The 27740-nt window shown below is 30.9% G+C and overlaps 4 protein-coding genes across 5 annotated transcripts in view; 3 read left to right on the top strand and 1 right to left on the bottom strand.

Annotated features, from left to right (window-relative positions):
- Bm3157 (conserved hypothetical protein,hypothetical protein) overlaps window positions 1-7392 on the top strand; it is a gene marked incomplete at both ends in the record, with an annotated part of 9740 nt that extends 2348 nt beyond the window's left edge. Inside the window, 4 exons of the mRNA XM_043078437.1 lie at window positions 332-553; window positions 6507-6693; window positions 6850-6917; window positions 7153-7392. Coding sequence (XP_042934371.1) covers window positions 332-553; window positions 6507-6693; window positions 6850-6917; window positions 7153-7392 — 717 coding nt within the window. The remainder of the gene's footprint in view (window positions 1-331; window positions 554-6506; window positions 6694-6849; window positions 6918-7152) is intronic.
- Window positions 7393-11185: 3793 nt separating this feature from the next.
- Bm1294 (Uncharacterized protein) lies at window positions 11186-13168 on the bottom strand (the record flags this gene model as incomplete). 2 transcript variants are annotated; one of them, XM_043078435.1, is made up of 6 exons in its annotated part: window positions 11186-11418; window positions 11629-11744; window positions 12017-12127; window positions 12305-12531; window positions 12745-12883; window positions 12987-13168. In XM_043078435.1, the coding sequence occupies 6 exons, from the start codon at window positions 13166-13168 to the stop codon at window positions 11186-11188; spliced, it is 1008 nt and encodes a 335-aa protein (XP_042934369.1). The 2 variants fall into 2 exon arrangements, with proteins under 2 accessions (XP_042934369.1, XP_042934370.1); XM_043078436.1 differs by lacking the exon at window positions 12987-13168 and having other exon boundaries at window positions 12745-12831.
- A 3683-nt stretch (window positions 13169-16851) lies between these two features.
- Window positions 16852-17686, top strand: Bm1205 (Uncharacterized protein; the record flags this gene model as incomplete). Its single annotated transcript, XM_043078434.1, has 3 exons — window positions 16852-17000; window positions 17104-17242; window positions 17456-17686. The coding sequence occupies 3 exons, from the start codon at window positions 16852-16854 to the stop codon at window positions 17684-17686; spliced, it is 519 nt and encodes a 172-aa protein (XP_042934368.1).
- A 5051-nt stretch (window positions 17687-22737) lies between these two features.
- On the top strand, window positions 22738-27292 carry Bm7792 (Uncharacterized protein; the record flags this gene model as incomplete). The annotated part of the gene is made up of 9 exons (XM_001894666.2): window positions 22738-22793; window positions 23217-23448; window positions 23843-23922; window positions 24151-24683; window positions 24830-25044; window positions 25526-25732; window positions 26079-26224; window positions 26507-26747; window positions 27077-27292. The coding sequence occupies 9 exons, from the start codon at window positions 22738-22740 to the stop codon at window positions 27290-27292; spliced, it is 1926 nt and encodes a 641-aa protein (XP_001894701.2).
- Window positions 27293-27740: the final 448 nt, after the last annotated feature.

Raw genomic sequence — 27740 nt, 5'->3', positions numbered from 1 at the left:
ACATTTATTATGAGATGCAATTTTCATTGAAAAATTGTGTCATCTTAATTTTTGCTACGTTTAAAAAAAAACTCTCTTTAAAAAATTTCTTATGATTTATTTGTGCTATGGCCAAGTTGACATAATCGAATTATATCTGGAATAAAAAGTAAATGATTATATCCGAAATGAACAATCATTTAGTAGTGAATTTTGTGAAGTTTAACGGTGATAGTTATTTCTAAAAAGGCAACAAGCAATTGTTAGGCGCTTTAATAATGCTGTTCACAATTAAATTAATTTTAGCATATACCAAATTTTCTGATGATTGCAGTTTTTTTCGTTTTTTCAGAGGGGTATTCGTGAACAAATACATCTAACATTCAATACATTTTCATCCGACATATTCGATGTGCCAAAATATGCCAGAGCGTTAAATGAAATTGTAAAAAAGAAATCGATCGAATTGAAGTTGTTGAGAAATTTAAAATCAATTGATATCTTAAAACGAGAAGCTACATTTGAACTGATGGGAGAGGATAATAACCCAACAGGAGAATTAGAAATTCAAAAGGTATAATAATCCTCTTTTAAATTTTCATGAAAATGAAATTTTTTTGTTACAGTTCTTTTTTTCATGCTTGTTTGAGGTTAACTAAATGAGGAACTGATACCGTGTAAACAATATATAAAAAATTTACAGACTAAACATAAGTTTGGAAACAAAGAGTTATAAGCATTATTTGCAGAATTTCATAGAACATATTTCTTACTCATATTGTCAACTGTCAACTTTCATATGCTATTTTAGAGTCTCGCGATATTAAAATCCGCGATATAGGGTACAACATATTTACTATCGGTTTAAGAGTCTTCAGTCTCTATTGAGACACTTCTCATTTCTCCATCTCTTCCTTTTTTATTTTTTTTTATCCTGGCTAATTTTTTAATTTTCACCGCGGAGACTTTCTGGTTCATTGACTAACACAATTTTTCCCTCATGGGGAGCTCTTCTTGATACATTTCTTAGAGGAGAATGTTCTTTTAGTTCATGCTCGAAAACTGGTTAAATATTTATTTTTCCATATGCTTTCAGGGTTTGATCTTTGAAGGTATTTGACCAATACTCAATAAATTTTTCTTTGGAGGAAAATTCGTGGGGGAAATTTTTCCCAGATCATTGTTGTTAGCAGTTGGGAGGGGGAGGGAGGAGTAAGGGGTGAGAGAGTGGGTAATGAGCATTAGGTCAGATGAAATCAGTTGGGCGTGTGCTTATGTAATCTTCGAAATTTGCATAAGTCAATGATCGGGTATTTAATATGCCTTTCATTTCTACTATTAGATTATTAATTCTCCCTTCCATAATAACTTCCTACTAATGATCCTTCTCATTGCCCATTTGGCTATTCCAATTATTCTTTCACAAACTCCTCCACTCCCCCCATATTTTATTTATCCATTCCATTATGATTTGGAAAACTAATTAGTACCTTGGAACTAATTTAGGATAAATGCCGGGCAATGGATCTTTTCAATATGTGCAAAAAACTTCGGTAGATAAATTTTCTAACAGTTATAGATGTACTACTCTTGTGAAACATATGAAGAGTGCTATCCATCTTTTAGCTATGCCGGTTCCAGTTTGACAGAAAGGATACCCATATAATTCAATCCGTGTGCGAATGTATGGGAGAGCATGACTTGAGCTTATGGAACTTAGACATAACTGGGAGATTAAATAGTTTTGCTTTCTTTTACAATGCATACATTCGTTCAGTATTCTCTTAATTTCGTTTTTTTTTTTTTTTTTTTTTTTAATTTTATGAACTCAAGAATCCATGCGGTCCTTACTAATCTTGATCACTTACTAAAACGACTCGCATTTATAACCTTAAAACACCCTATTCAATGTTCTTTAAAACTTTCTTTTATTTCCTTTGTGACTTTTGAGATAAGAATTTTATGTTCTTCATTTTCATAGTTTCCATCGAAGTTATATTCCTGTTTTGGCCAGATAGTTCCTAAGTTTTGTTGGAGAGAGTCTTTGGATTACTTTTATTTGAGATGCAACGAAACAAGAACTTTGCTTTTCTTATTTCTTCTGCTCGATTTTGCACAAATTTTGATAGCAGTCGGAACAGTTCTGGATCCAGTATAGTGCACATTTAGAGTTAACCATCTCCAGTTACTACAAACTGGGCTACTCGTACTTCAATAAATATTGCTGATAACTCTGGTTATATCTAATCGGGATATAATGGTACATTTAATTGATGCAATTCAGGATTTAGCGGTTATCAAGGGCTTTTAATTCTTTGAATGCCATGGCTATGCGTGTAGAACTTCAGGATTGCTACACTTGATGCATCTGTGAAGACATGAAGTTGCGTTTGTTCCGAAGTATATGGCAGTTCTTTTACGTCTTTTGACTATGAATTTATCAGAGATTTCTACGTTTCTTTATCTTCCTCATTTACTGGTTGACCTTTGAAGTTTGAATCATAGTCGAGACGAGGAATCTCATTTGGTACCGGGTCGAACTGTAAAATTGTTTTTCTTATTAGATCCCTCCATTCTAAAGCTTTAAGGTGACTCGATGACATGTTCTTTGGGATTCCAATTAACCAGAAATTTTTTAAATCGGCTTATTTCTGCTCGATGTGCTTGGGAATAATTTTGTTGAGTTCATTGTCATTTCGCTTATGTTGCTTGAGGCTTCTTTGAAGATTTCACTTCATAATTTTTGCGTGCTTCTTGGGTTCCTTTAGTTGGTAATATAACACTGTCAACGTAAAGTTTTTTTTTAGATCTCCATTTTTTTCGGATTTTTTCGAATCCGCTTTCATAAGTTTTTAAGTGAGTTAAAAATGGTTAATAGTAGTAAAACAGATAATGATACCACCCCGATATATTATTATATTACACTATCTTTCGTGATTTGTCCTTGGTTATGCAGTTTCGCTCGGATGGAAATAACTGCTGCAAAAATGCATTTTCTTCCACCATTCTTAATCGAAGCAATACGTTTGTTAAATCAGTGATATCTTTCAAAGTTTTGATACTCTTGAGCAGATGTTAACGATTTTTAATTTTATTGTCGATATGTTTCGTTGATACTTCATGATGCGGCAAATATTCTTCGTGTCTTCGTGTTACGGCAAATGATACATAACGCCAATCTGATTCATTTCTGGAGTTACTTTTCCAATGGTATTGGATTGTACTTGTTCTTGATGCACTTTCTTGTGGTAAAACATGTAAAATCCATTATATCGACTAAGTAGTAGTTTGAATTAATGTTTTCAATCTTCCAAAATAAGGAACATAATTATCATTTTGTTTAATAACATTCCCTTTGAAATGCTTTAGCACCTCTTCGTCATCATGAATATCAGATCGTCATCATGAGTTATAGTTTCTAGAATTCATCTATTTTTTAAATCGTAGTGACATTATTTACATTTATCGATTTCGTGTTAACAGATGCGATATCAAATTTGATTTGGTTGTCATAATTAGTTGTATTCGTTATTATAGAACAAACCCTTGTGAAGATTGCATGGAATCGTGGCACCAAATTGTAGATCTGGTTTGGCGATATGAAATCAAAATAGTCAATCCAATAAGTTATTGGGCCTTTCCTAGTATCCTCCTTTCTCTTCTGGCTGTTCTTGAGATTTCACACGTGTCAAATAGTGATGGCTCGACTTAACTACTTAAAGTTTTTCTATTATATAATGTATAATGTAACACGCAAGCATTAATAGGTATAATTTTAGATTCCAGATTTTTACTCCGATTTCTATTTTGTAGTCCGACATGACTTTGGAGATTTGTTACCAAATGAGAAAAGCCTCAAATTTTCTCCCTTAGTTCTGTCTAATCTCAATCGATTTGCCAATTCTCCCAATATAAAGAATGAATGTGATCCAATGTCAAATAATGCCAAAGCCTTTTGTGGTTGCAAAATTCTATGATTTTGGGAGAGACTTGCTGATCCCGGGGAGATTTATTGGATGTAGACAGTTGGATGTAGCACAGAAATATATTCCCTTTATTAACAGGAGCAATATTATAAAAAATTTGCAAGAATTGAAAAACAGGTCGAGAGATCCTTTTTGGTTATTGTCAACTGTTTTACCGTTACATGTATATTGTTAAAGTAGGAATGGTGATTATGAATCAATTCTGTTGGGTTTCAAGATAGTCACAGTCATAATGTAAGCAAAGAAAGAGGGAAGTAATTTGAAGATTAAATATCAAGTAGGAAATAATATGTGAAGGATTTATGGTAGAAACACCAGATTAGAGACAATGAATTTAAGCTCCAAACATTATTGAAAGCAATATAAGGGATCACCAGTGAAAACATAACAATGGGAACAAAAGAGGTGTGTAAACCTTATCGAAAACAATGTATAAAGGCTGAACACGACTAGAACAAAGAGTTCAGCGTATAAGCATTGTTTGCGAAGGGTTGGTTCATCGGACATCTCTTCAGTGATATTTGAAGTTTCGTGATATTGAGATCCGTGACACAGAAAATTCGTTATTGGATTTTTGAGTGGTATGGATTGACTATATCTATTTCTTTGGATGAAAGTAAAATTGATTTACTCATCTTCGATGATGTAGCTGAATCCAAAATTTTTTACTAGAATTTGCTGATTTTGGGGATTTTTGTTATTTCAGCGAACACAATACTGTGTTATGGAGACCTTTAAAATGAAAACAAAAAGGTTTTTCCTTTTCGCATTCGCTCGCTTTATATCCTATTCGAAGGCGTTTGAAACAAACAATAAAGCTTGAATGTAGGATAATCAGAGCATTCATTATTCCAGTGATTCTTGTTACAAAATATGCACACTTTAACTCTGGGACTTTCGTTGATTTAATTGATTTGATTGAATTATTTGATTTGGATGTCTTGATGGCAGCTAAGGCTGAAGTTTTAGCTTTAGCATTAATTTTACTTGATTACTTCTCCCTGGTTATTATAACTTCTTCGTTTCTGAGTATTAATTCTTTCAAGAATTGCCGGATTTTATGAATCGACCATCCTGTTGATTCCGACTTTAATTGATGGACTTTGTCCAATATCCAAACCTTGTTTTCAATTTCAATTCCAATACTGGTATGTTCCAAGGTTTCATCAGTGGATTCCATCTCTCGATGGCTTCAATGCAGTTCACTATAAAGTGACTTCTTCATAATGAAGAATTTACCATAGTTCTCTGTTGGTAAGTCTCTTATGATGTAATTTTCTGGTGCAATGTCATAATCGCTCATTGATAGCAATGCACCATTTTTGAAACATGGCATCAGATAATTTAGTTTCTGAATATCTGAGATGTTTTGACTATGAACTGTTGCATTGAAATCACCACTAAATGTTAGGAGTGATAATTGTGAAAATTTTGCTGTTGCGTGATTAGTGGGGATCATTTTTCCCTCTAAATTGACACTTCAATTTCTTCGTGACTTATATTAAAATGAAAAAACTAACAAAAGGAATGTTTAAAGTAATGACAGCTTCTCTTGCTGCAGCTATTAAGTTTAAGATACCTGTGGATCGTTGACCATTTTTGAATATTTCCTTCCCTCATCTCTTTTGTGATGAATTTCATGAAATTTTACTTGAATTAGAGATATAAAATACAATGCAAACAGATATGTTTTTTCCTTAATACTTTGACATATTGAAAAAAATCTCATAAGACTAATTCATCCAACAGGGAAAACAGTTCAACTTGTTTATTCTAAAAATTCAGCAGTAGTCACGCTCACGCTTATAGAGTAATAGAAAAAATTAGATTAGAAGACCTCTGGAACATTTTGAATTTGCGAGTAGAAAATGGATAGAGTGAATATTTAATTATATCGAACAATTCATCATATGCTAGCTAAGTTATCGTACCTTCTCTTTTTACGTTTATATGCGAACATTGGCTTACAACAAAGTGCACGATTACAGTGAGTAAGGAGGTCTTACTGTTGGCTGATCTTTAGCTTTGAATAGTGAGTGGGATTGGTTGCTAGGTTAGAAGATCGCTGGAATATTTTGATATTGGTAGTCGATTTGGTTTATAACGAGGACAAAGAACTAACAACCGTTTAACAATCAAAATGGTTGTCAAACTGAAAGATCATAACAGTAGAATAAAGAGCAGTTTTCAACATATCAAGCAATGCGCATATTCTTTGTTAACTAATTGGTATAATCTACATATCTATAATTAGAAAATGTTGGATGAATGATTTCTGACTTAACATATAAATTTAAAACACATTTACATTTGTCTAAGGAATGTTCAAGTATGACAAATCTTTAATCTATACTCTATATTTCTATACTATATAGTTTAATATAAAATTCTTTTGACAACCCTAACTTTATCTTTTTGATTATCAAAATTTCATCTTTAACTAAATCAGTTATGTTTAATTACAATAAAAAAAAAAATCTTTCTTTTTATATTTGAAATAATATTTTACTTTGCTAAAATCCTTAATGCAATAATTTACAGTTCGATTTCATACATGTAGCACCGCCTTGTTCAGCACCAGAAGTTTTACGGAATTCACCTGAAATAACCAATGCTAATAGTTTCTTGGACATCAATCAAAAATCATTACAACACACAAAATTTGCGAATATTTTTGGCATTGGAGATTGTCTTGGATCACCAAATAAGAAGACTGCTGCTGCATTATGTTAAGCTTCTATCATTACATTGAATAACGTGTGGTTCATTGATGCTCATATGAATCTCAAATTTTAGTTTCCTTCTCGGTTCAATTTAAATATTGAATATAATTTGATATTTTGTTGAATAATAGTCGACCAAACTTTAAACGAGTGATTTTCAGATAGTCAAATGAGAACTTTAAGTAAAAATATTCCAAGATTTTTGGAAAAGAAACCATTATTGGAAACGGTAATTCGCTTTTTCTTACTACCAATTTATTTATAATTTTACTATTTTCACATTTTATACCAATAACTTATAACATTTTATGGGCACATATAGCGAAAAAATGTGGCAGTTGTTAATATGATCCTCCAGAAGATTAGTAAACATGAGTGGAAAAGGATGAAACGCACTGTATTGTTCAGTACTCAATTTTATTTAATATTTAAATTCTATTATGCTATTTGTGTGACATTTTCAGTATAATTGCTATTCATCGTGTCCATTGATTGTCAGCTTTCGGCATGTGGTACTTGCGGAATTTACTTTAGAAGGACCGCATGAAACTTTGCCTATAAATCAAGCAAAACCCCGTTATATTTCATTTCTGCTTACAAGGTACATATTACCGTTCATTTATTGGAAACTAGGCGTGAAAGGACACTGGCTAGGGCCAGCTACCATACGCAAAATTCTTCATTTTGGAGTGAGCAAGGAGTAATTTCAATTCCTAATAATATCAAATAATTTCACTAAATGTAACGTCTAAATAGATTTCGTGTACGTCTAAATAGATTTCGTTGGCTCTTTCGAGCCACTGCAGACAAGAAGAATATTCGAAATTATCTCTAAAATTACGTAAGCTTTTATTTCGATTATCTATAAGCACTTGGGATATTTTAGGGTTTTTAATCCATTCAACCAAATATATTGAACATTTAAATCCAAATATATTGAAATTTTTCTTATATAATAAACATATAAGAAAAATATAACAGCTTTATAACAGAATTTGTAGTTGTTTGGATTAAAATTTGACTTTTCCATTACAAGTATTTTTGCTGTGAGTTTTCACTTTACATACTTCTCCGCTACTCTTTCATTAAAGCTCTTTACAAGTATTAATTCATATACAGCATTTATTTGTACTTACTAGATATTATCATAATTATGATAAAGTGTTGCAATAGTAGTAAGACATAACGACTCGCATGATATAGAACTATAAAACTGAAAAGTTTTAAATATAAAAAGTAACGGCAAATCAATAAATGACCACTAAAGTTCCAGTGTTGGAGTTAATTCTAAATAGTACATGATTTCTAAGTTAATGAATCGTTTATTTGAAAAGCTCAATATGAAAGTCCTTTGATTTGTGTAAAATTTGTGTAAAAAAATTCCAGTTGAAAAGTTCTTGAATGTACAATTTATTTAACGAAAAGACCTAAAAACCTTCAAACAGTATGACACATTTAGACTGGATTCAAGAGACTAGGGAAATTGAACTTGTTACATGTTCTATGTATATTTAAAATTCAACTCTTCTAATTCAAATAAAGGAAGAAAAGAAGGAAACTTTACGTGTATATAGGATAGAGGGATAGTAGTCTTCAATCCCTTACAACCTCAACGACAAGAAAAGGAATTGATACTGTTTAATGAAGGTATCTCTTTTATCACCAAGAAATTACACCGGTTAAAATTAAGCAAAATTTAAGCTAGCTTAGTTTGGGATAAAGAAACTCAGATTTATTACCCGTACGCAATTCAGCGTACAAAACTATGGGAATGGAAATTATAACATTATGCGCTAAGATTATTAAAAAATTATGACAACACAACGACACGAAAAATAAGGAAGACTGCTTAATGGAACAGGAAAAGCTTTATATAGGCAATGAAAAGTATTTTTGGAAAAATCTCAATAAACATAATAGAGGAATTCCTTTCTAACGATACAGAATTTAACGAGAGAATACTTAAATATGATCAAAGCAAAACGAACAATGAAAATTTTCTTAATTTCGGATTCAGACACAGATATCATACGTGTAACATTCAACCTTAAGTTGAAGAGAAATTAACTAGAAGAACGATTGTACAGTTCGTTGCTTCACAATATGATCCATGTCGTGGAAGGTTTTGATTGTTTAATTAATAATATTGGGAGAGGTGTTTGATTGCAGGGAGATTGTCTTGGATGTAAATGTAAATGCGTGAGGTAACAGAAATATAATCCAAATTCTTTATTAGCAAAGTAATAGGACAAAACGTTGATAGAAAACAATTGAAAGTGGAATCGTCAGTCCTTGGCAATAAATTACACATATACTAAATCTTTTAACAATGGTGATCTTTATGTAGCAATTATCTTACATTATATGTGTTAAAATGTGGGAGTGGTTTATAATAAGACATTTTTGTACAAAAAATGATAGTAAGTAACTTTAACAATAAGTTTAAAAATGGATATCACAATGAATTGAATGGATATTACGAAAGAGAGTACAATGGTTTGTCCAGACATTATGATAAATGGCTACTATGAGTTGTAATAGACATTACATGATAGATGCTCATAGTATATGAATTGATATAATATCAAAAGTCAAATAAACCATTACGATGAATTGTAAAAGACATCAGTGGATTGCTATATTAAGCATTTTTAACATTTATTTAGTGTTTCGCGATGTTAAAATCCGCGACAATCCAACAGACTTCTTAACTCCCTCGATGATAAACTCAAACTATTTATCTGATATTTGTATTTTGGGGTCAAGTTTTAAGTGAGGAAGAACAACAACGAAATGCATTAATTTGGGAATAACAATACCACAAATAAACATCCATATATTTAAAGATGCATTATCAAATGTTGTGTATTCTACAACTATGTATTCACTCAATCCAAAGAACTAAGATATAAATTTGGATTCATTTTTGATTTATACCAAATCTCAAACTGGTCCAATTAAAAGTGTATTTTACGGGTATATATACTTAATTGTTAAAAAGATCATCTGATAGACGGCTCTTTTACTTTTTTAGAAGCGCAAAGTGCACTCAACTTGCTGCACCTTCCGCTTGCCACTCCTCAGTTCATCTGCCAGAAATTAGCAAAATTGGATAATGAAAGTGGATTCTCCAAGCCATAGATTTAATTATTCTATGCGATAGATGGCCTTACAGTACTAAATGAACTCAATCTGTCCGAGTTTAGAGCTAGAACTATCCCTTGGTGTCAGAAAACCGAAAAAATTTTTATTACACACTGTTTAGAATAATGCTAATGATTCATTACTATAAACTAATTCGTTATTCTTTTGTTATATTCCACTTTTTTGAAACAATGAATCCTTTATGTAAACCTCAAATAGTACAGCCAGCCCATTTCCTACATCCTTAAAAATCTCTAATCGGTTAATAAAACGAAGAATCGGTGGCAGTCTTCTTTTTCTTCAACAGTAGCAGTTATTCCTTCGCTGTTTCAATTATTCGACTGTATATTATATCGATTCACATTTATAAAAAAAATCATATCTGGGTCGATTTCGCTCGCAGATACGAAGCAAAAGGTTCAGTTCAAGTTCTACAAACTTAAAGTAACTCAGGTGAACTTAACTAATCTAAATCCTCTTCTGACCAAAAAGTTCTTCAAATTCACGGCACTTGGGATGGCTGCTGAAAGGCTAATGAAATGAAATCATTTTGACCATGGACACATTCTATTTAACCCTTCTGTTTAGACTATTTGGCGTAACAGATCTTACTAGAGACATACGCCACCTCCACCACAGCTCGAAACCATGGTCCTATGATATCCATATCGTAATTAGTGATAGAAAGCATAGGAAGCATACAAGTCATTTCTCGACGTTCAATAAAACGCCCAATAAATTGATATTTTTTACATTATATCAATGCTTTTACAGTTTGCTGAAAAGAAATGAATAATAAAAGGAAGTAAAAAACCCAATTAAAATCTTTTTCGAATTTCACCAAATCTTTTTTGAGATGTCTTTTATCGCTGATATCGCGAGTGGAAACAAAGAAACAATAATTCCCTTTGTTTAGTCACACACATGTGTGCATGTTCGAGTCCTGAACGCGGTATTTCTTGTGATTTTATAATGAATCTGTGCTACTCCACTATAAAAGCGTACGGTTTTATTATCCATCAAATTCGTTTTTGAAATCCTTGAGTTACATTGGTTGGTGATGATATCCAATATAATTTGTGCACGCTTTTATTATCGGTATAATTAAATTGTCTTGTAATAAAGTTTTAGTTGTCGTAGTTTGAGATACCGAAAACCAAAGATAGAAAGAATACCCTCAGTCTTTATCTCTGTTAAAAAGAAATGGCGACATTTTTACCGCAGATATAAAGTGCGACGCAAACAAATTATTTCTTCCGTTATGAACCACTCTTGAAAAAAACTTCCATAAGACTAATTCATCCAATTAAAAAAAAAAAAAAAAAAAAAAAGAAACGGTTTAATTTGTTCATTCTAAAATCCAGCAGTAGTGACCGGTTGGATATGTTGTTTTTGTCTGCAAAACAACCATTTGATGCCATGAATTGCAGCATTTTGAAGATCTTTTTGCCGATATATGAATAACAGTACCATATTAAAGGAATTCAAGAGTGGTAAATACACGCAAAGCATCACAATAATCGGTGACCTTTTAGAAGCATCCAACGCATAAATGCATTTCACCATTGATGGTAACACAACAAGAACTGTAAGAACATGTAAATACAAGTTGGAAAATAAAAAGTGATAAAGGTACAGCAAATCTTATTGCGAAAAGGATTCATTTGTGATCGATCCTATATTTCAATGATCCTTTTGACATTATAATTTGCTTCCTACCGAATTCCCTGTTTAAAATTTTAACTAAAATTATAATAACTTCAGTTGCATCATTTATTATTATGCAAGAAACATACAAAATGTAAAACAACAAGAAATCAGTGCTGTATGAGTATATCGCTTTTGATTCTTGATAAAATGTGTCAAATCGCGATTGCATGAATTCTTTGAAAGAAACTGAGCTCCAAACCTTCTAAAAAATAGCACAAATGTGACTAAAATTTAATTTCTATTTAAATTTCACTTTGCTGACATAATGCAACACCCAGCAATGTTCATAAAATTCGTTTGAATCAAACTGCACTGAACTGCAAAATCAATTGAAGCCAAATATAGCTATAAAAGCTAAATAGGAGTGTGTCGGTATATAACTATTGGGAGCTGTTATAATTATTATATTCAATTATATGATACTACATAATTGTCAATGCATATTGATAAATTATATATTTTTTAAATTCATACCTTTTTAATAGAACAACAACAATAACCATTATGACAATACTAAATAATGAAGCAATGGAACTCATTAATGTCAGAGTGACATAAAAATAAGAGCTGTAAACACTGTGCATCCTGTAACGATCATTTTCATCAGATTTTAAAGACTAAGAATGTTTATTTAGCAATGTTTATGTTTTATCAATTTTAATGAAATACTTTGATCAAAGCAAAATCATTAAATATGTAACTACACTAACTGATAAAACAGGAAAAAAGCATGAAGTGATAAGTTTGATTATTGTAACTCACATGCAAAAATGCGATATATATCGCTTCGGTTCAATTAAACTTGCGACAACGGTAAAAATCACTGCAATGGCAGTAATTGCATATTGTATGGTAATTAATGCAAAGATTATTCGTTTACTGTGAGTATAGTAATATATTGGGAATGCAACGACACAAAATCTTTCCACACTATTCATTAGTAAACTCCAACCATTTAGAAAAGACATTGATAAAAAAAAGATCGCCACCTGAAATTTCACTAACTGTTAAATTCACTTTGCTGCTAATTACTTACTCTTATTGACACAATGCAGTAATGTTATTATTGATTAAAATACAACAGATTTAATCGGATTCTTTTCTTATTTAGCTTCCAACATTCTGTTACAAATTTATTGCTATAACAAATAACGTTAAGAAAGGCGAATAATTTTGGAAAATTTTCCAAAAAATAAACGAACACTAAGCACGCAGTCATAATGAACAATAAATTGTTCTTGAACAACGGAAATAATCCATCGTTTTGCTCCCATTAATATTGCACTCATTCCGGTTAATCCACTGTTAAAAAATACAGTTGCGAGAATCAGGTAGGGAAGCCTGAAATGCTTAAATTTGTTCAAATGTCATTTATGCATTGATCTATAGCAAAAATTTGAAATAATAATACTAGAAATAATCTTGATGAGATGAAACATTTGACCTGAGCGCTTTACGTAACATCACAAGCAAGAAGATCGGGGTGTTAACCAATACTAGCATTGGGCCAATAATCAAATAACCGTATATATGCAAATTATGGCTCAAATGTGATAGCATTGATGTATTGATATTCGTATCATTCAGTAAATCATCAAATTCTGTTCTGTTTACAGTAGCATTCATTGAAATATGTAAGAGATAAAATAATTAGCAGAGTCAATGCAGAGTCGTTCAGTGTCGTATGACTTTCGGTGATGAGATGCAAAACAAATGATGCTCCGAGAATAATTAAACATTGCTAATGCTAACGAATGTAGCATATTTAACGTATAAAATAATATTCATTAAAATGTGAGCTCAGTTGCCAAAATTTAAATTCCATTGAAGCACGTTGGGGAATAATTGTGCATATTTCGAAAGGGAAAGAAAAATTTTTTAAATACAAAACTTATTAATCTAAATATGATATTCAAAATGTAACTATTAATTTGGATGGCACAATTATTCGTTGCAAATTAATGCAAAACAAGATGATTGTACCTGAAAATATTTATAAAAATTTCGCATATTTATTAATAAGTAATCATTTTCTAATGGCAATTTGTAACAAATTATTCCAATATTATTCGATCAATAATTAAATATTAATGCCATTTAAATTTCTCAAGTGTCGATAGCGAATAACATCATGCAAAAACTTGTCCCTCATTAATCTGTCTCGTCATACTTAGTTTGATTAATTGTTTTATCTAACATAATTTACTATTTAACATTGAATATAACATTATGTTTAACAAAGATATTAAAATTAGTGCACAAAAATTATTGAACAATTAGCATATCCTTAACAAAAAGTTCGAAATTAGTTTAGACGCTATAATTAAATTATTAACAAAAAGTAGTAAAATAGCTTGTCAGTAATGTTAATCTCAATTGATGCTATCGAAAAACCAAATTTCATAATGACTAAATGTTCTCAAGCAAAATATTCATATTAAACATTTCCTGCCTTCCCACTATTAATTTTGCTAGTTGCATTTCAATCCTTTGTTTCTCCACTCGTAAAATTTAGCGTCTCATAAGTCCCTTACAAAGGAATGAAATCAAACCAATTGGACAGGGACTCTCGTGATCCACTCTGGTTAAATACAGATAACTATGCAGAAAGGTTGATTTAATCAATTTCATTTCATTCTTTTTCATAATAAAGAAATTGCTCTATCGTTCTGCCTTTCAAGACAAGCAGTAGTCAGCTTCCAACTTAGTATTACTTCCAATCGTCAACTATCGAAAAGAACGTTTCCCAGACTTGTCGTAATTTCCTCTCTCTCCAACAAGTATCAGAGATCTTCCCAATATTTTAGCTAATAAAAATAGCATTAGGTGATTTTATTATTCTATCTGACAATTTAAGGCATTTTGATTCAGATCAGAATAATCGTCTTTTCAACTTTTTGACAGGCAGTTATATTTTGAATTCTAGTTTACACATTTTTAGCTGACTGACAAGGTCATTTTTAATTATTCACATGAATTTATAAGGCTACCAATAACTGATAAAAAGTCTTTCAAACGCTGTGATAACATCACAATATTTCATAATAAAAGATATTGTACTATATGTTTCGAGATTTAAATCCCGAAGTGATTATCCTAAGCAAATACTAAATAGCAAATACCACACAGTGTCAAGGGTCAATTTGGTGGATAGTAGCAAGAAGCGGAAATTTTTAAAAAGGAAAAAAAAATAAAGTGGAAAACAGATATAATAAATTCCAAAGTGAAAAATTTAATGTACGAGAAAGATTTGTCAAGCATTGGAAAATATATAACTGAGAAAATATGACATTGGAATAAATATAAATAATATAGTGCTAGAGATGAATTTACCAGAAGTAAACTGAATAGAAGAGGAAAAGACAGAAAAGTTGTAGAGAGGAAGACGAAAAGATGTTAAAATATTCGTTTCATTAGTGTTGCATTGTTGCATACTCTAAAAAGGTAAATCATAGTACAATAACACAGGAATTACCGCAACTTAATTGCTAGTCAAAATTAAAGTTTCAGTTATTCTGAAATTTCGTTGTTGCATAAAATTCATACAAGTTTTCCTCATCTAAATTAAGATGTCTTTTTTTTAAAAAAAAATCCAAATTTTACAACTTCCTTTTTTTTTCTTTGCTTGTCAATGCACTAAAGAAGCAAAATCGTAGAAATTTTCACAGTTAATGGCAGTTGAAAAACAATAGCAGATTGAATAATTTCAAATTTCCATGAATAAATTTCTTAGGATATGAAAATCCTTTTGAAATAGGTAAATGGACTAGGTAAATGGTAAATGAAACTTAAAAATTTTACCTTCAAGGCGTTAGGATATGTTTGTCGTACATAACAATTAACCTTTCAATTAAACAAAATTTTCAAAATTTATAACCATTTCAATCATTTTTATTGCATAAAATATAAAATGATTATGCAAAGTTGTGATGTATAAGAAGTTTCAACAATATCGAAGATTTTTTTCTTATTATTTTCAAAACTTTCATTTAGTTAGTAATTATATGATAGCATTGCAATGCGGTATCAATTTCGATGCATGAAATGAAATCGAATTAATCACATTCATTTCTTTTGTAATAATTTTCCACTACTATTGAGTTTCCTCATTATATTCAAATTAATGAGCTTCTAGCAATAATCCATCAACTAATTATAATTTTTCAGTCGATTTGATATGATACTCACTACTAACAAAACTTTACTTATTGTATTCTTAGTAATAGAAATAAACGAAAATTAATAGAATGTTTATAATATTTATGATAGGATGTTTACAATATATATGATGCTTCATGAATTCTTATAATTTATCAAAACTATCTCTGTTGAAAATACAAAAATCACATGGCCTAATCATCAGTCAAAACAGAAAAAGTTTCAATTATTCTGAACAATCCTTCTTACTACAAAATTTTTGCAGTTTTTTCTCTTTAAGTTTTTCTCACTTTAAAAAAAAAAAAAAAAAAAAAAAAAAAAAACATGTCAACAAATTACCAATTTATTTTTTTGTTTCTTTGCTTGCAAGTGCACTAAAAAAAACAAAATTGTTGAAATTCTTCACAACTACTGTCAAACAGTCATCAAATTAAATATTTCAAAATTCCATGAATAAATTCCGTAAGATATGAAAATGAAAATGCTTCTGAAATAATATTTCTTATCAATCGTGATCAAATCCTGCAAAGAATAATCAAATTAACCAATGGTTTCTGTATTTGACGTAATGCTTGTTTATAGCTAAGCAATTACTTTGCCATATGACATTTGGAGAAAAATAAATTTATTAGTACTTAATCAGCATTGAAATGGCTTTTGATCAAATAGCACTGGCATAATTTGTTACAAATTACCACTTGGAAATAATTACCTTTTAATATGGATACATGAGATTTTCACAAACATTTCCAAGCAAATTTGTTTTGAATTAATTTGCAACTGATAGGCTGTGTCATTCAGACTAATGGCTGTATTTGGAATGTCACATTTAGACTAATAATTTTTTTTTTTTTGAACTTTTGCGTTTGCTTTCGAAATATGCACAGTTACTTTCAATATTCTTCAATGAAATTTAAATTGTGATAACCAAACTTTTCACACTTTATTGTATGTTATTTGTACATCACAAAGATTTCACATATTAAAGGAATTTGCTTTAATTTCATTTATCAGGGAAATATCTGCTAGCATTAGCACTATTTACTTATTATTTGGAATATCATTTGTTTTGCATCTCATCACCGAAAATCATACGACACTGAACGACTCTGCATTGACTCTGCTAATTATTTTATCTCTTACATATTTCAATGAATGCTACTGTAAACAGAACAGAATTTGATGACTTGAAAGTTGCAAGCAGTTCCATACATCTTTATGCTTATTTGATTATTGGCCCAATGCTAGTATTGGTTAACACCCCGATCTTCTTGCTTGTGATGTTACGTAAAGCGCTCAGGTCAAATGTTTCATCTCATCAAGATTATTTCTAGTATTATTATTTCAAATTTTTGCTATAGATCAATGCATAAATGACATTTGAACAAATTTAAGCATTTCAGGCTTCCCTACCTGATTCTCGCAACTGTATTTTTTAACAGTGGATTAACCGGAATGAGTGCAATATTAATGGGAGCAAAACGATGGATTATTTCCGTTGTTGAAGAACAATTTATTGTTCATTATGACTGCGTGCTTAGTGTTCGTTTATTTTTTGGAAAATTTTCCAAAATTATTCGCCTTTCTTAACGTTATTTGTTATAGCAATAAATTTGTAACAGAATGTTGGAAGCTAAATAAGAAAAGAATCCGATTAAATCTGTTGTATTTTAATCAATAATAACATTACTGCATTGTGTCAATAAGAGTAAGTAATTAGCAGCAAAGTGAATTTAACAGTTAGTGAAATTTCAGGTGGCGATCTTTTTTTTATCAATGTCTTTTCTAAATGGTTGGAGTTTACTAATGAATAGTGTGGAAAGATTTTGTGTCGTTGCATTCCCAATATATTACTATACTCACAGTAAACGAATAATCTTTGCATTAATTACCATACAATATGCAATTACTGCCATTGCAGTGATTTTTACCGTTGTCGCAAGTTTAATTGAACCGAAGCGATATATATCGCATTTTTGCATGTGAGTTACAATAATCAAACTTATCACTTCATGCTTTTTTCCTGTTTTATCAGTTAGTGTAGTTACATATTTAATGATTTTGCTTTGATCAAAGTATTTCATTAAAATTGATAAAACATAAACATTGCTAAATAAACATTCTTAGTCTTTAAAATCTGATGAAAATGGTCGTTTCAGGGTGCCTAGTGTTTACAGCTCTTATTTTTATGTCACTCTGACATTAATGAGTTCCATTGCTTCATTATTTAGTATTATTGTAATGGTTATTGTTGTTGTTCTATTAAAAAGGTATAAATTAAAAGAAAGTTACAGTTTCCAATATGCAAGTTATATCCTAATTTATATTATGCATTAACATTCACATAATATAACTGAATATAATAATTGTAATAACTCACAATAGTTATGTCACGATAACTTCTGTTTTGTTCTGTTCTTAAGCTATATTTGTACTGACTGTTGTAGTACGTCAACAAAGTCAAATTCAAATAGAAATTAAATTTTAATCTCATTTATGCTATTTTGCAGAAGGTTTAAAGCTCAGTTTCTTTCAAAGAATTCATGCAATCGCGATTTGACACATTTTATCAAGAATCAAAAGCGATATACTCATACAGCACTGATTTCTTGTTGTTTTACATTTTGTATGTTTCTTGCATAATAATAAATGATGCAACTGAAGTTATTATAATTTTAGTTAAAATTTTAAACAGGGAATTCGGTAGGAAGCAAATTATAATGTCAAAAGGATCATTGAAATATAGGATCGATCACAAATGAATCCTTTTCGCAATAAGATTTGCTGTACCTTTATCACTTTTTATTTTCCAACTTGTATTTACATGTTCTTACAGTTCTTGTTGTGTTACCATCAATGGTGAAATGCGTTTACGTGTTGGATGCTTCTAAAAGGTCACCGATTATTGTGATGCTTTGCGTGTATTTACCACTCTTGAATTCCTTTAATATGGTACTGTTATTCATATATCGGCAAAAAGATCTTCAAAATGCTGCAATTCATGGCATCAAATGGTTGTTTTGCAGACAAAAACAACATATCCAACCTACTGCTGGATTTTTAGAATAAACAAATTGAACTGTTTTCCCTGTTGGATGAATTAGTCTTATGAGATTTTTTTCAATATGTCAAAGTATTAAGGAAAAAACATATCTGTTTGCATTGTATTTTATATCTCTAGTTCAAGTAAAATTTCATGAAATTCATCACAAAAAAGAGATGAGGGAAGGAAATATTCAAAAATGGTCAACGATCCACAGGTATCTTAAACTTAATAGCTGCAGCAAGAGAAGCTGTCATTACTTTAAACATTCCTTTTGCTAGTTTTTTCTTTTTAATACTTCAAGTCATACGTCATGAAGAAACTGAAGTGTCAATTTAGTAAAAATTTTGGATTCAGCTACATCATCGAAGATGAGTAAATCAATTTTACTTTCATCCAAAGAAATAGATATAGTCAATCCATACCACTCAAAAATCCAATAACGAATTTTCTGTGTCACGGATCTCAATATCACGAAACTTCAAATATTACTGAAGAGATGTCCGATGAACCAACCCTTCGCAAACAATGCTTATACGCTGAACTCTTTGTTCTAGTCGTGTTCAGCCTTTATACATTGTTTTCGATAATGTTTACACACCTCTTTTGTTCCCATTGTTATGTTTTCACTGGTGATCCCTTATATTGCTTTCAATAATGTTTGGAGCTTAAATTCATTGTCTCTAATCTGGTGTTTCTACCATAAATCCTTCACATATTATTTCCTACTTGATATTTAATCTTCAAATTACTTCCCTCTTTCTTTGCTTACATTATGACTGTGACTATCTTGAAACCCAACAGAATTGATTCATAATCACCATTCCTACTTTAACAATATACATGTAACGGTAAAACAGTTGACAATAACCAAAAAGGATCTCTCGACCTGTTTTTCAATTCTTGCAAATTTTTTATAATATTGCTCCTGTTAATAAAGGGAATATATTTCTGTGCTACATCCAACTGTCTACATCCAATAAATCTCCCCGGGATCAGCAAGTCTCTCCCAAAATCATAGAATTTTGCAACCACAAAAGGCTTTGGCATTATTTGACATTGGATCACATTCATTCTTTATATTGGGAGAATTGGCAAACCGATTGAGATTAGACAGAACCAGGGGAGAAAATTTAACGAAGTCATGTTGGGTCACAAAATTAGAAATTGAAAAACCTTGGACTATGGTTCATTACCTGACAGAAAAACTATAAGTAATTAACTCAAACTGCCAAGATTTGCCACAAATAATAGCTCAAGAAAAGCTTGAAGTGAAAGGAAGATGTTGGTAAAGGCCCGACATACTCATTAGAACAGATACTACGACTTTTACAAGTACTGGATTAGTACTTCGACTTTATGTCTTAAAATGAATTCTCTGTAGTCCATATAAAGATTAGTCTTATAATGACCAGAAGAGATCTCATAATTATGACGAAGATAAATTCGGGAAGAAATCAAATCGATGAATGTAAGCAGTGTCTCACAATTCCAGAAGTAGGAATTAGAACTCATAAGCATACGAGCAAACGTTAAGGCATTTCAAAGGAACAAAAACAAAATCGAAGAGATGTCTAAATGATAATTATAATAATTATGGTTTTCGGAAAATTAAAAACATTAATTAAACTACTTCATGCTGACGAAGTACTTCTCAACCCCTACAGTAAAATAATTCAAGAACAAATGAATTCAATATAATTGAAGAAGTAACTCCAGAAATGAATCAGGTTAGCTTTATATCATTTGCCGCATCACGAGTATTAGACTAAATAAATCGACTTAATCTATAAAAAAAAAATAAAGTTAGGAATCTTTTTCAATGTCTCCTGACTGTGAACGATGTTCTGTATTGTGGCCCGATCGCACTTTCAGATTAATCAAGATTTTGATTTGACTTAGAACGATGGAGGATATAGTAATATCGATGTTGAAAAGGCTTTTTTGCAATTGAAATTTCCATCAGAATGCGGCTACACATGTTTTCTTTGGTTGAAGAACATAGACGGACCATCGAAGACAAGATAATATATTATTGTTTCCAAAGAATTCCATTTTGGGTGATATCATCCACCTTGTTACTGACAACCACCCTGATCTATCATTTAGAAATTCATGGGAGCAAAACTATCTCAAAGATTCAAAAAAACCTTTATTTGACAATGTTATGTTACTAGGTAAAGGAATTCAGGAAGCACACAAACTTTCTAAGGAAACCAAATGTATCCTCAGAAAGACCTCAATGAACATCAGAGAATTTCTTTCAAATGACAATGATTTTAATAAAATTATTCCTGAATACGACCGAGCAGAAGTATGCCAGTTGAAGAAAATTCTTAGAGTTAATTGGAATCTCAGAGGGATATCTTCAAATAACCTAAAACTCTGGAACGATAGAGACTTAACAAAAAGAATAATTTAAAATTTTCAATACGATCCAATAAGAGTTACTTTAGAGTAAACGCAATTTCATATCTTCATGGATGCATCAAGCATGGCATATTCTTCAGTCATATTACTCGTTGCCAAAATATTTAAGGGATCAAAATTTTCCTGATATTTGCTAAATCTCGAATCTCATCAATTAAAGATATCCCTATACCCCCGATTGGATTTATTAGAGTAAGAGTAACCCAATTTATATTGAATTAGTTAGAACTTGAAAATACATTAATGACGTTATGATCCGATTTTAAATGTACATTGCAATGGATCCACAACCGTTCCCGACTACTATCAGAATTCGTGCAAAATCGTGTAGATGAAATAAGAAAAGCAAAATTCTTGTTTCGTTATATTCCAAGTAAGCATAATTCGACCGATGTTGTAACAAAAGGACTTTCTCCACCCAAACTTAAGAATTATTAAATATGGTGGAAAGGACTATCATGGTTGGAAAAGGAAGAGAACAACTGACAATAATGAGAACATAACTTCGATGGAAATTATGAACATGAAGAAGGAGGCGAAATTTTTGTCGCAAAGGTCACTAAGAAAATTATTATCAAGAGAAATTCTAAACTTGTAGGTGCTAATCATTTTAATAAGTGGTCAAGATTAGTAAGCACAATAGCATGAGTTCTAAGTTCATAAAATTAACTAAGGAGAAAAATTCCATGATTAAAGGGTCAACTTATAACGGATGATTACAAATTAGCTAAAAAGTTATTGATTAGACAAGCGCAATCGAAGAATAAATAAGTGAATGAAATCTATACTACAGCAAGAAAAATTGCTACTGGAAATCCAGAAATCGATTAGAAAAAAAAAAAAACTGAATATGTAATAGCTACATATAATAAAGAAATTTTCTTCCTTAAATCTTAAGTAATTTTTGCATATAAAGAATTTCAAATCATTATTATCATATTGTTCAAGATTATCTGTCAAGATCACTGAGTATTATGAATTACTGTCACCGCCGTTATATTATCAATATAAAATCACTGTTGTCGCATATTGCTATCATCACTCTTGTCATATCAATATCAGTTACTGTTATCATTCTATCACGCCAGTGCATTAAGTCATTGTTATCATTACTATCATTTCCCCACATCAATACGTTGAACTATTGTTATCATTGTTATCACATCAATCCCATCAATATATTAAATCACTGTTATTATGTCCATCATACTAACATATCAGTCGTATCAACCATATCAGTACATCGTACCATTGTTATCATAACAGCATAACAGTATGTTAACATTACTGTCTGATTGATTGAAGAATGAAATTCTATTGTATATCCTTAGTTTAAACAATTGGGATTAATGGTTTGCATTTCGGACTATTCCTTTTCACAGTTTGTATAACACTTTTTGAATTCGATTCATTTCTCTCTTTTCATTTGCGAGTTGGAAGTGTGCTGCTAGTTTAATGTCGTTTTTTTTTTGAAAAAAATAAAAAAAAAAAAATGAATTTTTTTTGTTTTTGCTGACTTTGAGGCAATTCTGCAAAAATATTTCAGAACAGCTCGTTGGCAGCCATGTCAAGTCGTTTCGGCTTTCACACAAATCATTTTGGAATATCGGAAGAAGAACTGTAAGTTTCCGGATAAGAGTTGTTTGTGTATTTGTCGTTTTTGTAGTGTGTTGCGATGCTATAAACTTGGTGAATGAATATACATTGCATATACAGGATAATATAATTACTATCCTGTATATACACTGATATATACCTTGGTACTTGAATTATGAACTGAGCTGTACTTTGGCACATTAAACTTGAATTGTACTTTTAAAATGTAGTATTCTATATTCGTAGTGATCTGAGAGATGAGCACTGACTTTAGTTGCTATTAGTAATATATTCAATGATAGAAATTTAGCAAAAAGATTGGTAGAGAAATTTGTATTTTTATTAATTTTTGCTAACATTACTTATAACTATTAGTATTAGATGAAAGATCGTACGAGGAAGCACGAAACGCTCGTCATCACCATAATCTTTATCATTTTTACTCAGTGATTATGATGAAAACGATCCTTCCTGGTTCGATACATCACCAGGTGCAAATATCTTCTATGGTAGATATGAGTCGGCGAAGCCATTTGTCAAAAAACTACATCATCAGCAACGAGTATTTCTGGAAGAAAAGTTAGAAGAACGGAGAGAATTACGTCAAGCAATACGTGAAAGATTTTTGCATGATTTTGATGAAAAGCTAAAACAACATATGGCGAAGTTTCAGCCAAAGGTATATTTTCGACTTTAATAACGTTGTTAAGGAATAGATATTTGTGCATTTTTTCCGATGTCTCTCTGCTCAGAAAAATTGAACAATAGAAGGTATTTTCCCATAGGGAAGTGCATAAGGTGCATAACTCTTCTTGTAATTTCTCGTCAGGGAAATAAATTGCAAGATAAATTTTCTCACCTGACAGTAACGACGTTACAGTTAACTGTTTTGATCAGGGCTGCAAAAAGAATCAAAATTTCAGTCATCATAATTCATAATTTTCCTGTTATTCATGAAATTTATTGACATTATATAGAGTATCAGTAAGGCATGTCGATGCTTGACGAACTGTAATTCATGGAATCAGTAAGGCAAAAATTTCCTTAGAAGCAACTAACGGGTTTCATTTTAGCCTCGGGAACGACTAATATTGGATTTATTTCTTTCACAACAGAAGAAAGAACTAGAAGAATCATTCAGGGAAAGACTAAAGTAAATCTTCAGAAACTTTTGTTTTCTTAATCCACCCAGTTAGGTAATAAAAACTGCTGTGAATACAGCAGTGTAAATTAGTTAACTTCAAGACAAATAAATGTTAATTTCAGAATATAGGATGAGTAATTTAAAATTAGATTAAATATATTTATGCCATGAGCTGTTTCATATTTCCAGGGAACTTTAACATTTCTTATTCATTGTTTATTGTTTTGCTTATTTTAGCGCAAATCATGATCCTGAATCAAAATCCAATCTTGGTGCATTAAAAGATTCCAGTACTTTCATATCACATCATTCAGTGTCTAAACCTGCAGTACCAGTCGAATCGACTTCTATCAAGTCAAAATCTCGGCTACCAACAGAAGCTTCTACCTTGGTCTATTCCTCAAAATCAACTGCTGTTATCGATATAGGAACATCATACATGTCATCAACATCATCTTCAGTGACTGTTGCTAATCTAGCACCAACTTTCAATGCAATTCCTGCAGTTGTTAATCGAATAAATCCAAAGACCACTTCATCATTTCCTGCATACGTTACTTCGGCATGTGCAACACCGAAAATTCAACAGCAGTCTGATAATTCTGCTGCATTTGTTTTTTGTCCACAAAAAACAAGCACACCTATCTTCTCATCCGAAACATTGAAAAATGGCCATGCAACGCTTACGAGGACGGATTCAATCTCTTCATGCAGATCTTCAGCTTCAAGGAGTACTTCTTGGCCCTTGCAACAGATTGTAGAGGAACAGCGTGAGTTTTTTTTCGAAGCTTCAAGTTTTTTTAAATTACTGTCATAAAGTATTTTGCATGAAATCACGACTTTGTTTTAATTTTTCTATAAGATTGCTTCATAGAAACCTTGGAATTTTGGAATGACTTGATCCTGTTCTGTTCAGCTCAGTCAAGCGAAGCAAGTACTATTGTTGCGGCTAAACAAAATGAATCGATAACGCAATCTTTGTCAAAGGTAAAATCTCTAGCTGTAAGCAGCGGAACTTCTGATGATTCAAATACTAAAAGTCCGAATCACTCGCATCAAATTTACGGATATGAGATAGCTTTCGCAAGGGCTTTCATGGCAAATCTAGCTGATATACCAGATTCTGTCAAAGTAAGTTGTTTTTTTGGTTAAAGATTTTAAAGACACTGTATGCAGTTACGACATCTCTCTTTATTCATAGTCTTCAACGGATATTAGATATTAAACAAGTGAATCACCTTTAAAATATAATTTTAGTGTATTATTCGATCATATGTGGACAAGGAAAATTAATTTTTATAAGTTTCCAAAGTTGAGTACATTGACTATTGCTGTGAAGTTGTCTGAAATCTGAGTTGAATATTGCAAACATTATCAAAGTGATGTTCACCGCTGGCTATCGCTTCACTATGATAATTCGTGGAATTGCTATATAATAGACCTTTTCGGTACTGAGATATGGAAATTTATCAAGAAAAAACACACATAAATTAAAATAATGCATATTATACATACATATAAATTAGAATAAAGGATATATATAAAGATATGAATATATATAGTGTATTTGGTACTGCAAATATCTGACACTTTTATATAAGACTTTTTATAGAATGAATTGAAATGTACGATAAAGGAAAAGATTTCGATATCAACAAAGAAATTTGCAAAACGAAATGACATTGCTCAAATTGTTCGTTTCTTTAATAATTTGCTTAATGGTTTAACAGTTTATGGTTTTAATGGCAAAATGATCAACTTAAAAGATGACGAGTTGGCTCGTGATTGGGCTATGGTTCATATCATTGACACATATCTGGTAATTCAGTGGTTTATTCCTATTTTCATTCTTTTTTTTTGTTAAATTTTCAACCAATATTAATCGATCTTGAAAAGCATATCTGAATCCACTTTCCTTGCAGTTTTTCAAAAATTGCATTTTAAATAATCTCTTTTTAATTAAACACCTCTGACCTTGTTTCGGTTAGAAAAGAGACTTGATTTTGACTGCTAAATTAGCATTAAATTTATAAAGAATTTTGAAATAATTGGATTGTGATAGTTTTTATTTACTGGGTACTATTCGGAAAGTTATAAATTTATTTCTTTGTTAGTCTTAACCACTTCTGTTTCCGTTTCATACCTCTCTTACATTGTATTTCCAGGATCTTATTCCACAGGATATAAGTCTGTTGAAAGTAGTGGCTGCTGTTCTGTCATCGCTAACTTTATCATCAATTGCTTTCTCGAAATTACTCTATGGCAAATTGTTTATTGCATCGCCGCTTTTGGCAGTCAATCATAATGAATGGTTATCATTCTGCACTTTTCTTGTGAATCTGCAATTGCTTGAAAAGTCATAATAAGTATTTGTGTAAATAGAATAGGCTAGATGTACCATATTACAAGTTGATATAAAATAAACTGCACATTATTGTCAATATATTTTGTATATTAGATGTATGTTCTTCATGGCGGTGTATATTGAAGTATATATTGAATAAGTTAAACTAATTCCTACTGTCACTTTCTATTGTTACCTTGCATCTTCTTAATCATCTTTTCTATTATGTTAACAGTCCTTATTTTTCAGCTTAAAGTGCATTCTGGATCTAAAAAAGCGTTCCGAAAGATTTGCTGAAACGATAGTAGCATGGCGTTGTCGTGAAATTGCTATTATAAATTTATTTATTGCTTTGAAGATGTCCAATGTAAGTGTTGATCTCCAAGCAACACCAGAAAGTAATGGCTTAGGATTAATGTGGAAAATGATCGCTATAACAATTGCGGATAGTTCTGCCTTCGGTGCTATACTAGTAACAGAGATTTTAAAGGTGTTATTTAATTCTATTTTATTAATTATACATTCCTAATTTTCAAGAGAAATTGAATTTCTCGTAAATTATAATTTGTAGCCTACAATTATTATTTAGTGAGAATATTGCTTCTTATTTTATCCATTAAAAAACTGAAAAATGAATAAAAGAAATTTGTTAAATCTCTTTGAAAATAAGAAGCATTGTACTGAAATGTGAAAGAAGTTTTTGTTCTCAAAATGCGTATTCAATCTAATTAAATTCAGTATTAGGCGAATGAATTTTAAAAACTTTTGAAGTGTAGTTTGTAGCTCCTCCCGTCTTGATTTAACAATTAAAATTTTTAGCAGCATTGGAATGTGATGCATAAAGTCTATGGTAGACAAATGGAGAAGCTAATAATTCTAATTGACAAGTCAGTTCTACCGCAGTGGAGAGTTTCAATCCAAAAAATAGCACCGGACAGTTCGGAAATGAATAAAGCTGTCCAAAATGTTACGGAAAACTATTTGACAGCATTAAAATTTACTATTGATGATTGTTTGTCATCATTTCGTTCATAAGCATGTACTTACTAAATGTAAGGGATAATAAGTTATTCTTAAATATTATTGCATTATTATATATATATTTTGTCCATCCATTATATTTTTCCTTTTTATTTTATTACATTTTGAAATGCTTTAAATATTTTGGTGATATGCTTTTATATATCAAGTATTTTATGGGAATTTCTGGGAAGAATTTCGTTCAAAAGTCCTTGTTTCATACATTTGTCGGGAAAGTTGCCCAATTTTGGACGAATTAAATTTTATCTTTCCAATTACTTTGAGAAAGAGAAAAAATATGTGTAATTGCTATATGGTCTACAATAAAAATATAAGTTGTGTATATTATTGATTTTGTGTTTATTTTGCCTTGAAATGTTATAGCTTTGGAAAATAATGGAAGAAATAAATTCATTTCTTTATTATTAATGAAGATTTCGGTGGCAAAACTTAATATCTCTTC

The sequence above is a fragment of the Brugia malayi genome (assembly GCF_000002995.4).
Source record: "Brugia malayi strain FR3 genome assembly, contig: Bm_v4_Chr2_contig_001, whole genome shotgun sequence".
In the NCBI taxonomy this organism is placed as follows: Eukaryota; Metazoa; Nematoda; class Chromadorea; order Rhabditida; family Onchocercidae; genus Brugia; species Brugia malayi.
Note: the sequence above shows the minus strand (reverse complement) of the source record. Positions and strands in the feature narration are given on the sequence as shown.